This window comes from Papilio xuthus, unplaced genomic scaffold, assembly GCF_000836235.2.
Source record: "Papilio xuthus unplaced genomic scaffold, Pxut_1.1 DF827680.1, whole genome shotgun sequence".
NCBI lineage: Eukaryota > Metazoa > Arthropoda > Insecta > Lepidoptera > Papilionidae > Papilio > Papilio xuthus.
The window spans coordinates 3530578-3547019 of NW_013530969.1; the positions used below are offsets into that span (position 1 = coordinate 3530578).

The 16442-nt window shown below is 32.3% G+C and overlaps 2 protein-coding genes across 2 annotated transcripts; one reads left to right on the forward strand and one right to left on the reverse strand.

Annotated features, from left to right (window-relative positions):
* Positions 1-700: 700 nt before the first annotated feature.
* carmine (AP-3 complex subunit carmine) lies at positions 701-4786 on the forward strand. Its single transcript, XM_013311767.1, has 10 exons — positions 701-849; positions 978-1065; positions 1155-1298; positions 1636-1695; positions 1762-1883; positions 2292-2451; positions 2880-2993; positions 3158-3347; positions 3676-3827; positions 4159-4786. Exons 1-10 carry the CDS (start codon positions 815-817, stop codon positions 4342-4344), a joined length of 1251 nt encoding a protein of 416 aa, XP_013167221.1. The 5' UTR covers positions 701-814; the 3' UTR covers positions 4345-4786.
* Positions 4787-8128: 3342 nt separating this feature from the next.
* On the reverse strand, positions 8129-13117 carry LOC106117088 (odorant receptor 4). The gene is made up of 9 exons (XM_013311160.1): positions 12837-13117; positions 12312-12464; positions 11883-12065; positions 10301-10484; positions 9649-9745; positions 9188-9289; positions 8764-8852; positions 8347-8413; positions 8129-8261 (listed from the first exon to the last, which is right to left on the reverse strand). Exons 1-9 carry the CDS (start codon positions 13105-13107, stop codon positions 8202-8204), a joined length of 1206 nt encoding a protein of 401 aa, XP_013166614.1. The 5' UTR covers positions 13108-13117; the 3' UTR covers positions 8129-8201.
* Positions 13118-16442: the final 3325 nt, after the last annotated feature.

Genomic DNA, 16442 nt, shown 5'->3' on the forward strand with positions numbered 1-16442 from the left:
AATTGCATTTTATATGAGATAATGCACTTTTAAGAAACATAATTACAATTATATATTGTGAATCATAATATTGCTACTGAATTAATGATTTAGATTATGAAAATAATATAAATGCAAAATGTGTCCATAACATTATAATATACACCACAATAGAAAAATGGAAATGAATGAAATTTGGGACAGACATAACTGTTTGGAATACTGCATAAGCAACTCGGTTTTCTTTTAATTTAATTAACAACGACAGTTAGTATATTTGCAAAGATTCATGATAGTGTTGGATTCAAAGCTACTATCATGTGAATGCTAGTATAACATTTAGTTATTTTCGTTTCAACTACTATAAATACTGGTATGCCACATGAAAATCAAGTAAGCATGTACACAGTGTAATGGTTCACCAGAATGGACATTATGCATAATTCTCTTCAGATGGGTTATGATGAAATAATACTACTATATTATATGTTACCGTAAAACCACGAACTTCGGCAAATCCTAAAATTTACCAGCTGTGGTAAAAGTTGTTTACAAGTCGCTTCTAACTTAGTTTTTATTTCTTGAATTTTGTATTCATTAGGGAAAGATTTCGGCAGGAATTGAAATTTTTGCTTGCTGGTAACCCTAAAATTGGTAGGCGACCCCATTACTTTTCAAGTGGAAACTTGTCAATGTCAATATAACTGCTTTATGAAAAGATTCTTGTTGGACTTTATAGGATAATATTCTGTATATTATGTTATTAGATATTTTCGTTCTAAGTACACAGCACGTATTTGGAAATTAAGAATATTTGAAATCTAGCGGCTGCAAAATGATACACAGCTTGTTTATAATAAATCCATCTGGGTAAATGATTGGACACGTCGTCTTATTTATTTACATATTTATTAACACCATTCTCATCTCAGGGACTGAGATTAAAAATTATTGAAAAAATGTAAACGAAATCGTATTTATTAAATTATTTATTTCAGGGATGTTTTTCTTGAGAAACACTGGCGAAGTGTTATACCAAGATCAGTCTGTGACTATTATTTAGAAGCTCAGCGAGCTTCTCCTAATGTATGTTACAATTTTAAAACAGAATACCCTTAAAGAAAGTTTAAATCCTCATTTCAAGACACTCACAATTTATAATATGTCTCTTTTAGGATGTACCTCCAGTTTTAGCTGCACCTCATCACTATTTAATATCCATACAAAGAGGCGGCGTAGCACTTGTTGCAGTCAGCAAGCAGGAAGTGGCCCCTCTGTTTGTTATAGAGTTTCTACATAGAGTTGTTGATACTTTCCAGGTATTTAGACATTAATGCAAACAAGTTTTGTTATAATTAAATTTGCAATCATGCATTTGGATTATACATGTTATTGATTGAGTCTTCCCTAAACAATGGTGTCAACAACATGGTAAACTGTTATGAGAAGGGGCTGGCATGGGAAGACAACTTATTAGGCAACTATGTAAAGATGTTTGAGTGTGTTTATAGGCAACACTTGTATTTGGCCACCAATAATTGTTTGGTCATTATCTTATCCATTATAATAAAAAAAAAACTATTGATACAACTACCACAACAAGTTAGAAGTGTAAAAAAATACATCCTGTTGATTTTTCATCTTTTTCTCTTTCAGGATTACTTTTCGGATTGTACAGAGACAATTATAAAAGAAAACTATGTTGTGGTTTATGAGGTAATAAGTTTGTATTTACGTTTTGTGAGTTTTATTAAAATATTTGTTTTAATGGATTTTTTTTAGCTATTGGATGAAATGTTAGATAATGGTTTTCCATTGGCTACTGAGAGCAATATTCTCAAAGAATTGATTAAACCACCAAATATTTTAAGAACTATAGCTAACACAGTTACTGGAAAATCAAAGTAAGTTTCTAATGTGTGTTACAAGATTAGAACTATAAGCAACATTTTTAAGACATAAAATGTATGTAGCTTGTCTGCACTTATTGTAGCTCTTCAAAATTTATTAATGTCAGTCATCATAAATTTGCAAAAACAATTTATTTTATGGTTCTTGAATAATATATAAACACAATCAAAAAGTTTGCAATCACTATCAAAAGTTGAAATATATTTTTAAAATGTATTTTGATCATATTAAAGATATTATTTCTAAATTAAGAAAAAATATTAATACTTTCGCAAACTTGATCGCAAACTTTTCCGATTGTAGTTAATTTTCGAATAAATTAAGCTTTATGTCTGAACAATAGTGATAAAGATTATATGCACCTGTGTGCAATGACATTTTAAATTTTTAAAATATTGCAGTGTGTCATCCATATTGCCATCCGGTCAGCTATCAAATGTGCCTTGGCGTCGTTCTGGTGTGAAATATGCAAATAACGAAGCATACTTTGATGTCGTTGAAGAAGTAGATGCAATTATAGATAAAAGTGGTGTAACAGTTTCAGCTGAAATACAAGGATATGTGAGTATTGTTGGGAAGAAAATCTGACACTGTCTGTGTACTGGCGCAACTCTAGCCTTACTAAATTGTCGATGTTTATATCCCCTCTCTAATCATTCTGACACTTGACTTCGCAACAAAGGCGTGCCATTCGCCCCAGGAGATTCTAACTAATAATGTCTCAATGTATAAATCATGTAATGGTTTGCATAATTGATAAGTATAGGCTATTTTCTACAACGCCAACCCCCACATCTCTTTATGTCAACTGATTCACCTCATGCTGTGTTCTGTACGTTGTTCCAAGCAGACAAAGTATTTGATTTGTTTTTAATAATATGTCCTTGTAGCTTTATTTAGGAGATTAAATCTTTTTAAACAGTATAGAGTAATCTTCCATATTAAACAAACAAAATTTCTGTCTTAAATAATATGTTATTGATTTCAAGATTGACTGCTGCATCAAATTAAGTGGTATGCCAGATTTGACCTTAACATTTGTCAATCCAAGGTTATTTGATGATGTTTCATTCCATCCATGTGTGAGGTTCAAGAGATGGGAGGTAAGTTAAACTATGTTCATTGAAACTGCTTGTAACATAATATAATTGTAGAAAAAACTTGATTCATTCCAGGAGACATAATAATTATTCCAGAAAATATAAAAGTTATTGCTTAATTATAAAAAAAAATTGTTTAAACTTCTTAATTTTGCTATTTTTTCCAGTCGGAAAGAATATTGTCCTTTATACCACCTGATGGCAACTTTAGATTGATGTCCTACCATATAGGATCACAAAGTGTCGTAGCCATTCCTATTTACGTGCGGCATAATCTTACTTTACGTTCAAACGGAGATCAAGGCAGACTAGACTTGACCGTTGGACCAAAGCAAACAATGGGACGGACATTAGAAAGTAAGCATATACAACTGACTCGTGAGAAATAAATATCTCCGTTACATTTTTAATCTATAGTTTTGAGTATTTTTATTATCACAAGGTTGTAAACAAGTAAGTGGCCACTTAAATTCGCCAAAATAGCGAAGCTACCGCTGCTAATAGACATCTGCAATTGTTGATACGTTGTTTACCTTTAATGCACAGAGGAGGGACACAAAGAGGATATTTCCTCTTCCTATGCATCCCTTACTCTGCTGCATGCCACAACAAATGTTGCTGGCTCTACCACTGTTAGAATATAGGGTTGATGGATTTTGTTTTTAATGTTTACTTTTTTTTTCAGATGTAGCGTTGGAGATTTGTATGCCTAAATGCGTGTTGAATTGTTCTTTGACAGCGAATCAAGGAAAATACTCATATGATCCAGTCAGTAAAGTTCTTTTATGGGATATAGGAAAAATTGAACTTCCCAAACTACCTAATATCAGGGGATCTGTAAGTATTCATGGGATTTGAATTTATTTTTAATGCAAATTAAAATTGGGTTAAGTAGATGTATTAATAGTATTGATATGGATGACGATGAAAGGACAGGACATTTTTTCCTTTTTTTATGAAAGCAAATACGATTATTTTACACCAGTACTTTTGTAGTCCTGGTATTTTAGTATAATCTTTAGCTTTGTTGTTTAAAAATTACAAAATATATAGAATGTTTTTCATGTAAAATAGATGGCGTTGTCTTTAATCTCAAAATATTTTTTTTAAATTTTATAATTTTTAAGATTAACTTACGTTTATTCATTATTCTACTATAATTATTCAGGTATCTGTAGCAGCTGGGGCCGATACTTCTGGTGCAAATCCAAGCATAAATGTGCATTTCACAATTCCTCAATTGGCTGTGAGTGGACTCAGAGTCAGCCGACTCGATATGTATGGAGCTAAATACAAGCCATTCAAAGGCGTCAAATATATCACGAAAGCGGGCAAATTTCATGTGAGAATGTGATTGGATCATATAAATGGTCCGCGAATGTTTAAAGAGTAAGCGGAGCCATAACTCCACTTTTATCACTGACCTCTATAAATATACGCTGGATAGCTTTTGCTTTATTCAGTTCTGAAAGTGCTAGTTGAAGTTACTGATTATATCTCTAATATTACTTCGAATTCCCAACACCATTATCGTCAGCGCCAAAATGGCACAAAATAACACGGGCTATAGCCTGTCCAGTATAGAGGTCAGAGGTATTTATTCTCCTGCTGCCAACTTGTGCTCGGAACAGATTATAATGCGTCATTAAATTAGTCTTAATATTTGTCATCACGTGATATACAAAATATATTATTTTAATTATTGTAATCGTAGTACGATTACTGTAATTATAAGTTTTAAAATCCACTTCTAAAGCAAACATAGGTACGAAATATATTATCTCAAATAAAACACATTTTATATTACAATTGTTTTATTTTTACCATTTTTTTTTGCCTGCGGCCTATAAAATGTTACCGAACGGTATAATAAACGGTGAGTCTGAGAACGTTAAAATCACGTAGACTGTCGTTGAGGTATAGCTTGATAATTATTTGCAAATCTGGATCTTATATCTAGGCTAGACTAGACAACATTTATCGATGACATTGCCTAGCGGCTTAACGGGGTCTGTTATCTGGCTACTTCTTCCGCGCTTAGATAAATTAGTTAGAATGCCTTTACAATATTCATTCTACTTACTAGTTATTACGGTTGTATTGATAATATTGGTCAAATATATTCATGTTTTTATTATTAATTTATTTTTAAGTAAAAGGTTACAAACGAGCTAGCGGCCAACTGAAATTCGGTAAAATAGCGTCGATTCATCCGATCCTTTCGGATGATCGGATCCTTTTCCATACTAAGAATTATAAAGAATGTCGTGTGGAATCCCTTATACTGTACCCACTCACAGCGCATCGAAAGCATTCAACGGACATTTACAAGACAACTGGCGTTCACCTGCCACGGAATCTCGCCTCGCAGCACCTATGATGCGAGGTTACTTCATTTCAAGATGAAATCCTTGCAAAGTCGCCGTAAGATGAGTGACCCCACACTCTTATATAAAGTGATACATAATTTTATCAGCTGCAGCGATATCACTAAACAAATTTCTATATCTGTCCCCAGAGTAAGCCCTAGAAATCCCATAAAAAATATATTTCACACTAAATTTGCCAGGACTAATCTTGGCCGCAATAACCCATTGTTGCGTATATGTAACGAATATAACATGATTAACAACTTTATGATTAACATAGATATATTTAGTGATAGCTTGGGATCTTTTAAAAATAAACTATCCAAATTATAAAAATGAAGTGTATAAAATTGTATAAATAAAAATGCGTCTAACGAAATTTGTGCATGCCTGTAATTGGCATACATATATACAATGTTTGTGTGATTTTTGTTTTTCTGCTTTTTTATATTTATGCTGTTGGCCTGTCTTAATAAAGAAATAAAGAGATTCAATCGTTTTTAATGCAATAAACGTTCATACAGAAGGAGTTGCAGACGGAGATATACTTCATATTTATGCAAAACCACTTAAATTAAGTCAACCTTTGGGTAGATTTAATAAAACAAATATATACTAAGGGACTTTATTGAACAATTGAAGACCCTGAGTGCGCCAGTGAATGTAATAAAAAATAATTCTCCGTACATGAAATGATAATACTAAGAAATAGTCAACGTTAGTATTATTTTATGATTCTTACCACCGGCCAAGAATCACCGGGCTGTGATTTAATGCGACCATCATGATGACCTTTGGTCGTAGTAAATGTAAAGGCACGTCCTTCGTCTGACTTTTGACTTAGTGTGGTTTTGTCCGCCTTTATCTTGATTATAAAGCTAGTCCGACGAAGCACACTGAATATGTAATCACTAGCTATCGCCCGCGACTCCGTTCTACCGGAATCAAATATTAAATTAGTAGGCTATGTCTTCTTCCAGACTATGGTCTACATCTATGCCAAATTTCAGCGAGCTCAATGCAGCCGTTCTGGAGGTACCTTGTATTGTAACAAACATCTATCCATCCATCTAAACATTTATAATGTTAGTAAGATATACCAGATTCATTACATTTAGATTGAAGACGAATAATTCTTCCGGACATGACGGACAAAGTTTTCTGTTTTCATTATCTCCCGATGAGTAGATGTTGGTCGTAGACGAAGTTGTAATTGATTTCTTTTTATGTAAGTTGTAATCGTGTGCACAGTTCACACGATGTTAATACATCTATCCTCAATTACGAACCGAAGTTACGTTTCACTATCATGACTTGGCCTCTTTTTTAAAGTGTGTCTACGCTTTCTGTAGCCCACCATGTGAAAATAAAATTGTGATATTAATTCTGTTGATTATCTTTGAGTATGTTTCGGTAAGTAATATCTATAATGTCTTTGAGTAACAGAGATAATAATTTAAACGAGAATTTTGGTCTTAGAAACCCACAGTTATAGATTTGGCAGACAATCACACTCTGTGTTTTAGGTTTAGAGCCGACGCTGTGCACATTCATCTGGTAACTGGATTTTCTCTATAAATACAACCTACTTTATTACTATTATAGGTTTTAGAAAATGCTTTGTAAACAAGGCTTTTGTGCAGAGCGCGTACTCAGACTAAACCTTCATGTTTATCTCTAGCGATCTTCGTTCCGCTACTTTGGTGAACGCTATGCGACTTACTGCATATGAGAATTATTCTCAAGTACACTGCACTAAGTATGTCGGAAGATGGAATAGATGGTATATTTTGATAGCAAAACCTTAAGTCGAGTTTAATGTTGACATTCTTATTGAAATGTCTTACATTTGGTCTCTTATAGTAACGTCGCCGGCGCCTTTTTTTACTTTTTCTTTTAGCTCAGTTTAGTTTTTGATAGATGGCGCCACTAGAGGAGTTCATAAGACCTGGCACATATTGGCAACGTGAAATATTATAAGTAAAATGTATCGAATAAAACCGTCTTTTGTTTTTCCATGTGTTAAGAGATTGTGTTGTCCAGTTTTATTCATGTTTCGTGGTGTATTTGTCTGTTTTGTTTTATGTTTAATCAGAATAAACAGTTTAAGTAGAGTTTTATTGAGCACTCATGTAAATACATGATAATGTTTTCATGTAAGTGGACCTTTCTTAATGTAAAAATTAACTTTTTGATGTAGCCTAAATTGTGATTTAAAATTAAAATTCTGAAATTAGTTTACATTTTAGTTTTGTTTTGGTTTAGACTACATATTTATGTTGTGACTTAATTTGTTTTTATATTAATTTACTAAATTATATTAATTAAAGTACTTGTTAAAAGACGATCTAAAGCGATTGTTTTAAGATTCATCATTCATCACCTATCATTAATATCATTTCCACTTCCGTTGAAGTGCGACAAGTAAAAAAGAAATGCAACATAGACGGCTCTACAAAGCGACTATTCTCAGTGTCTGTTTTTTTTTGTAACTATTTATTCAAGTGTAGTTCCAGCGGACCACCGACTGTCTTTGTGCCAGAAAGCATATCCGTGGAATTAAATAAAAGTATCGATAAAGAATACAAGAAATGGGCCAAAATTTATATTGTTATGTATAAATGTTAATAGTAGAGTATTTATGACAACACTTTTTTATTTATCAGTCCAAAATAATAAAAAAATACTTATACTACTTGTTAAAACTTTTAATACCACAAAAAATACAATGAGTAAGAAACATTAAATATTTGATCTAAAGTTGTCATAAGTTCGTTAAGAATTCTAAATATTTCGCATAGGTATTTATAATATTTGCGTGAATTGAAATATAAATTATTTTTTAATTATCTCTATACATTGTGTAAAGAAGCGCGAAGTACGAATATGATCTTGTTAGAATCTGCAACAAAAAGATTTAGCTTAATTTATTTTATAATAAAATTATAAATCTTTAGGTTTATTACGAAATTAATTTGTTTAATTACCGCTGAGTATGTCACCAGCGAGATGTTTGTGAATTTCATCGCAGTAAAAGCTATCGGCTTTTGTGACCTGCAACAGACTAATAATATCAGTCAGGAACAAACCAGAGTCCACTATTTATAGAGTACTAGCTTTATAGATCCTCGCGATGTTAAAAAAAACAGTATGGAGTCTATGTGTTCTTCCAGACAATGTTGTATATCTCTACGAAATACCCATATGTACTAAGCCGTTCTGAAGAATTTTCCAACTAACATCCATATATTCAAACTATCCCATTTATAATAATAGTAACTTGTTTTAAGTTGTTCGTAATAGTACAACAGGAGTGGATATCGCTTTACAAATTTCTAATACCAAATTTTATTACTAGTCATTATCTGAAGTTTTAAAAGAAGGTAATTTTAGGTAATACTGACCTCTTTATAAGAAAAAGCAGGGTGCGGCGGCAACGTGGGCTGGTTTTATACCAGAAACTATTATAAGCGGATGACGCGACTTTTGCATTCTGAAAATTTACAAGTATAGATAAAACTATAACGAAACTAGCTGCCGTCCGCGACACCGCCCGCGCGTTATTAAAAAAAACTTAATTAGTAGTCTGTGCCAAATTTGATCGTCATCCGTGCAGCCGTTCTCGTGATATGTTCAAACAAACATCCGTTCATACGTCCATTCATCTATCTAAACAATTACATTTATAATATTAGTAACGTTGCTTTTGAAATCGACGTATGTATATGGCTATATATTTTTTCCCTGGACTCTTTCATTTAGACTATAGGCGGTCACAATGGAATTTACATTCATAAAGCGATAAAAACATAAATTTTTTATACTTACCGCATGATAAATATCGTCGGCGTACCAACATAATACACCTATTTGAATTAAAGCCGAACCTAAAAATAATTTATTGCTTACAGCCATAAACGGCTCCAACAACTGTAAAAAGGTTTATACCATTATTAGAATGAAACAAAATATTTACACTTGTTTCAAGTAGAATATCGAAATTATAGTGAGCGTCCTAATTATAACTACTACATACTTTTTTCTAACCATACCGACTTCTTACAAGTATACTTTCAAAATTTTACTAATCACCAGCTCACTATTAGTCCTACAAAGGAACATGGAACCTATCCAAAGTTAGTGCTAACTATGCAGGTTGCATTGGTCCAGCATTAAAAAACCTTGCATTCACACAATTCTTAAGAATTTCTTCGCAGATATGTCCGTTAATGAAAAAAATGCAAATATCTCCGTTAACATTTTTTTTATGTTAGTTTTAATTGACTTACCACAATGACAAAAACCACGCAACAGATGTTAATAGAACTAAGAACGATGTTTATCAGATTGACGACAGAGAATGCTTCTTCTAAATTGTTGCAGTATCTGAAAATATTTTTCAAATGTAAAACTGACGAAGCTAACTTTATTTACACTAAATTGCTTGCGAACCAGTATGGTTGTTACAAAATTTGTTAACACGTACTCTCTAAATGTTATCACCCATTAATAAGAGAACTAACGGTGTTAACAAATAAACTTAGAATTCTTTAGGTCATAGGAATTGTCACTGATGTGACAAATAAAAGTTACGAATGGACATATTTTATAGGAAACAATTAAGATGTCAAATGCGACTCTGTCCGCGAATGATAAAAAAAATAATTTAGTCTATGCCCTAACCTATTTGTGTTTTAATTTTAATTCGTTCAGCCGTTTTAGAGTTACCGATAACAAACATTCATACGTTTGCATTTAAGATAAAGTCGTTGATGTCTATTACATTACATTTTTATGGGAGCGATTTTTTTGACTTTTAATAAAATTAAGTTTTTAACATAAAGTCTATTCAAAATTAAAACTAAAATATAAAAGAAAAAAGACTATTAGACAGAAAGTTCTTAAGTATTTTGAAAATAATGATTTTAAAAGAATATTTGCCTTATTAATTGCTGATGTAGCTTTATATTAGATAGAATTTCCTTGTAGTATTCATCGTCTGTTCTGCAGACGATGGCCAGTGTCTCCAAACGACGCTGCAATAGACGGAGTAACATTCCTATGTGACTCGCCATTCCAGAGAACAACAGGTCTGTGCAGATCATTATCCATACACAGGTTTGACCTACAATCATTATTAGTATGTGTGTTTTATTTTATTGCCAATGTTACCTACACATTGTGAACTTCGTTAATTTGAAATTATACTATATATTTTATTATTAAATGTTTATTTGCTAATTTTGAGCTAAAGTAATGATTAACAATGTATCTTGTTAATTTTTCTCCATTTAATAAATTATCAAAGTGACATTATCATTTTGTGAACTAAATTTGTAGTTATATCGTCAACGATGATTATGAGAGAATATGATTATTAGTTATCAATTGTGAAAATATATATCTCTAGGAAAACAATATTAACATTATATCTCAATTGTAAATGACACGTTAAGTTCCTAATTCACTATCAATCTAGTCAGAATGTAAATTGACGAAATTTACAATCAGTCGGTGACATACAGGCTAGTAATCTTTTATTATAAATTTTCTCCCGCAGACATCGTAATAGTAAGGTGTGCGCTAATAAAACTTAAATGGCTTCTAATCGTTTATGATTACGTAAATGCTACAAAAGTTGAAATGTATGTAAAATGGCAACACAAAGAAACTATGTTTTTCTTATTTCTGTAGAATCAAGATGTTTGCGATTTTAACTTAGGCTATATTTTTTTTTAAGTTTATACACAAAATATCTGTAAATAGTAGAAAGAACTTTTAATATAGTGTTAAGAATAAATTCATTTAATTGCTGCGCATTTTTTACTAAGCCCTTTGCTCTAAGTGGTCGGATAGGAGACATAGTTTCAAAAAAATAAAAATACGCAACATCCCTATTAACGAAGCATACTTTCACATCTTTGCATTTCTTTGATAAAGATAACGGATAATTGTCGGAAGCCGACAATGTATGATATTGTTTTTATTCTTTTATACGAATTTAGATCGGATGTAATCTATTCAATTATACATCTGTTAGTAACAATGATTATTAATATGATTAAAGAAGATAATTCTTTTACGTGAATAAAACATTATATAAATAAAACATAATCACCGTCATAATAGCGAAGTGAATCAATAGATATAAATATAATAATTTTATATACTTGATTCAAAATATTTCATCTATATCTTTGCCGCTTGATGGACCAAAGATCTTGTATCAAGCGACAATTATGTTTCCTTCCTCGAGATAAATACCTACCATTTTACATTGCGGTGACAAAAACTAATTATAACTGTTTATTAATACACCTTAAATCCTACTGACAGCACTCCTAGGATTGACACTTAGGGGAAATCTAATTTATCGCATCCTTTAAAATCTGTGAAACTAACATATACAAATCCTTCTAAGTCAGTTGGGTAACGCGTGACTAACTACAGTCCTGAGTCAGTCAGTTAATAATAATATTTAATTAGCCTTATGTAAAAAGAATTAAAATACCACGAGACATACCAGCGAACATTTCAAATATGTATACCGCAATGTGGGCGATTGGTTGTTGTTTATCGAAAGGATACCATGACATCCAGACGAAACCAATTTCCGCATGTTGACCCCGCCATATACGAAAGAAGTATACTCCGATCGGCGTTAGGTTGTAGAACCATACGCCAGATACATTCAACCAGAAATACCCTGTAATTCAATAATAAGCATTGAAAAATCTCAAACAATTTATGCTGTATTTCAAATCAAGCAATTTGTTCAGTTGAAATATGCTTTGGTTATTTGGACGTGGATAACTGAAGTTACTGCAAACTTGAATACTAGGTTCTCAACTACTACCCCATTCGCATGTTTCAATAACATATTCCAGCAAGAGAATTTCCATTTTTTTTTAATTTAAAATATTGATTATCTTAGTGTTTATCAAAAGCTTACACTGATGTGCTATTCGTAGAGCCGATAGACTTTTATTTTTAATATTCTGTGCATCTTCCTCAAGGGGTGACATCGGCCAGATGTCGGCCAATTCATTCAATAGTTGACCAAAAACATCCTTTTTGTACCACAGTACAAATACTTTAGTAATACCTGAAATGAAAAAGTTAAAAAGTTTCATTTATAGTTCGGAAAACAAGAGAACAACGGAACAAGAGAATATCGCAGCAGTCCTACTAGCTACTATATTCCACTGGACAGGATTATAATTCGTGCTATTTTGTGCTTATTTGGTTTTTGCCATTTTGGCGTTGACGGTAGTGGTGTTGGATACTCGAACGAATAATAGAGATAGAACTAGAGTATAAGCCGATAGTAACTTCAACAACGAAGCAACAAGCTATCATTGCTAAGCTGCGACCTCTCTAGGGAATATTTATAGAAGTCGGTCAATTTTACTTTTTAACAGCAACAGTTGTTTTGATATTAAGCCTTGTTCGACTAAAGTATTTCAATCTTTCTTACTTAATGCTCCATAGCCAAATGTATGTAACAAAGGTACAACATTTTCCACTCGAGGAGAGTTCCATAAAGTCAACCCAATGAATACCATTTCACTAAACACGTGGTAACATATACCACACACAGATAATATAAACATAAGTTTCTGGGTATAATAGGACACGAAACGATTCGTCCTATTAAATGAAAAACCAATTCGCTGCATACAAAATGTACTCAGAGATAAAGATTCGGCAATTTCATTCTTGGCCCTCTCTTTATTAAAGTCCGCCATTTTATAAACAACATACATTACATTAAAGATAGAAAAGAGAACTAAGCAAACCTTTGTATTGATGTTGTTAAATACTCTTTTTATTTTTAAATAATAAATGATAAAGGCGTTATTTCCTTCAAACTTCAGTTTACTTGCAAACTTTTGTTGTTGGTTATTTTATAAAAGGAATATACTTGAAATAGATGATTAGAGAAGTTTTAAAGTGCTAAATGAGGGCGGGTCTAACAGAATTATAAATGGATTAGTTTAAAAGTTAACAACTTAAAAGACATGGATTGATGGACTTGCTACGCCTTCGTGTGAAAGTACTCAGTAATAATTGATGTCAGACGCCAGCAATTACTAATATGTAGAGTATGTCTTGATGTATGTATGTTTAATCCGCTTAGATGTTATTGAATTAATTTAGAGAATACTAGAATGCATTATACTTTTCTGATATCAATGTCTCTTGTAATTAATAACGTTCACAATCATTTTTTTGTGTATAAAAAACCGAAAAATTTATTGATTTACTTTATTTATAAATATTAATAAAATTGGATTGTCTGTATGTAACATCAAAAAAATCATAAAATTCAAATCATTTCGTACACATGACGTATTTGCGTTGCTAAAATTTGTGTCTATCTACATGTCTGTGCGCAAAACCGCGTTTGTTCTGGGTAATCTCCAAAACTGCTGGATCGATTTTGACGAGATTTGGCAGGTCTTTATTTTTTATTTCTACGCTCTACCCTACGCTGACGAAGTCGCGGGTGATCGCTTGTTATGATCGAACTAACCCATCAGCAACATTACTACTACTAAACATGAAATGTAAGAACGCTAATCTAGATTAGTCAATGAAAGTATACTATGTAGAGATGAACACTTGTTTGTTTTACATTTCAATTAATGTATGATCCTACATGTGTATAATCTACAATAGTTTTTTTTTTAAATAAATGTAATAACAGACAAGAACTAGGTTAATTTTTAGTTCCATTATTGAAACATATTTGATTATTACTTGCTACGTAATAGCGAAGATAATTTTATGCTTAACGGTTAATACTTTCTCACCTCTTATATATTATAGTTACTTTTATTTTATTTTAAGAATTTACATTATGTTTATAATTGCATTGTTAAAAATGACCTTACCTAATACCTTCCCACTGAAGGGCTCGTAGTCTACCCTAAGTCAGGGGTGACTAGGTCAACCAAGCAAGCCTAGTGCGAGTTTGTTGACATCACACATATCTTTAAATTTATGTACCATAAGAAAATGTTGCCATTTTAAAGACGACAAATAACTAAGCAAATTATTTTAATGGTGAGCACTTTTACAAAATCGACGCATATATCGTTGGACAATAACGATAGATGTTGTTATTATTTGAGTGCTTTGATGGATGGGCATCGACACGAATTAAGGTGATTTAAGTGTTCCCGCTAGAGATGCGGATGACGGTGTTTCGGCAAATTTAGCGGAGCGCGGCCCGTGGCGGCTTTACAGTTCGCCACCGGGCCACCGTTACGCGGCGATTAAGCTGCGCACGCGCAACGGAATCACTGCACGACGCCCTATTGCCTTTGTAACGTATTTGTCACCATAACTGCTTTATATAAAAAAAATCATATTACATGGCACTCGTCAAAATTGTAAGCTTCTTTTGACAAATTTGGCCCTCTGAGAATGTCTACAAATCTAAAATTAAAGTGGCGATGATTTTGTTTCACTTTACCACTCTATGCTAACCATTAATAAAATTTTTAAATATCTACTTTAATTACCAGTATGGTTTCTTGATTAGTTTTATAAAAACTTTCTTTTATTATAATCAAAGGAGATTCCATCACGTAAATGGATCGTTTTGGTGAGATGTCAGTCTACTTTTTATACCACATATATTGATTGAGTGAAGCTACAACATACAATGATTTTTTTTTCGACTGAGCATTTATGGCAAGCGCAAGTACGGTCTAATGCAAAATGAATAATTGCCGATCTCTCCGACGAGTAAAAGTGTAATATCGATGTTCGAACGAATGACCCAGATCTTTTACGCATTCGACTATGTCCGCGCAAAAACACCTAACTATAGAACTCCAAATAAAAGGTGTGAAAACGAAGTGAAATAGATAAGAGATAGATATGGCGAGTCATGCGCCGGACAACTGGTACTTGGACAGTCGCTGCAATGCGACGGTCGCGTAATGAATTAACACAATAACCCACATCAAAATCTTTTTTGCGTAAAATATTGCTATTTTTGATTCAAATAACTGACAGTCTTCTATGACTGTTTTCGATAAAAATATGTTTTACGGCCGCGACAATGTTACATTGCTAATGAAATAGGGGCGAGTAAATTACTAATAACTTTGTTGACGCGGTAGTTTCTTATTAAAGCGACCAACTTTGCAGTAAATGATCTACTTTGTAAGAATTTGCATTTTCAATTAACTATTAAAAGTTACTTAGATTTTTTTAAATAATCAAATCAAAGCTAGCTTGCTTTACCATTAGAAGATGATTTCGTCTTTAACGTTTTAGGGGAGGGAATTAGCCTGGAAATAAGCTGAATATTTTATATAAATTTTAAGAAGGTAAAAATTATAATATCGGAAATAAACTTACTGTCATGAAATAAAATTCTGTTTAAGATTTTAGAGTACGGTTACGAGTCGTTTGATCAATATGCACCTGTAGGAGATTGCCCACAAATTGCTGCAGTAAGTTTGTATGCACCCAGAAAGGCGTTTACATCTGACGTATATGAATACCAAGAATCCGGTACAGATCCACGGGCGGATAATCGTTACGATGCTCATTTCTCATTACTTTGTGTACGATTTTTCGTAGTAAAAAATGTGGAATAAAAACTCAGTGATAAAGTCATCTAGTATTTTTTAAACTTGATAATAGTTTAATTACTTATATACAAGCCAATATTTTTGGCTCATGTATAAATAAAAACATTATAGATTTTTTTTAAAGATCGAAAACGAACTCATGTTTTAGTTTTAGATTGAAATTTTTATCATATTTTTGGAAAGAACTATATATTTTTAATACATTTCTTACGTCCTCTTATTGAATCCTCAATAGGTGTTTTCTTTTGTATGCTCTGAGAACATTGACTATGTACTATTCAATAGCAGAGACAAGTTATCTTAGATTAGTCTTGTGGCGCCCACGCTACACTGCAATTATTTTGGTAGCGAGTAATTGAATCTGATCAAAAAAGTAAACAAAAATAGATTGAGATTTGCCGTGCACGATGTAATTTAAGATTTTCATCGCGCCGATAATGAGAGGCAATGCGAATCACAACATTAACTTT

Coding starts and splice junctions, on each gene's coding strand:
- carmine (XM_013311767.1), top strand. CDS start 815: ATGATACACAGCTTGTTTATAATAAATCCATCTGG. Junction 2,994..3,157: donor TGAGGTTCAAGAGATGGGAG/GTAAGTTAAACT, acceptor TATTTTTTCCAG/TCGGAAAGAATATTGTCCTT. Junction 3,828..4,158: donor TACCTAATATCAGGGGATCT/GTAAGTATTCAT, acceptor ATAATTATTCAG/GTATCTGTAGCAGCTGGGGC.
- LOC106117088 (XM_013311160.1), bottom strand. CDS start 13,107: ATGGCGGACTTTAATAAAGAGAGGGCCAAGAATGAAATTGCCGAATCT. Junction 12,465..12,836: donor ATTTGGCTATGGAGCATTAA/GTAAGAAAGATT, acceptor TTTTCATTTCAG/GTATTACTAAAGTATTTGTA. Junction 10,485..11,882: donor CATATTTGAAATGTTCGCTG/GTATGTCTCGTG, acceptor TAATGATTGTAG/GTCAAACCTGTGTATGGATA.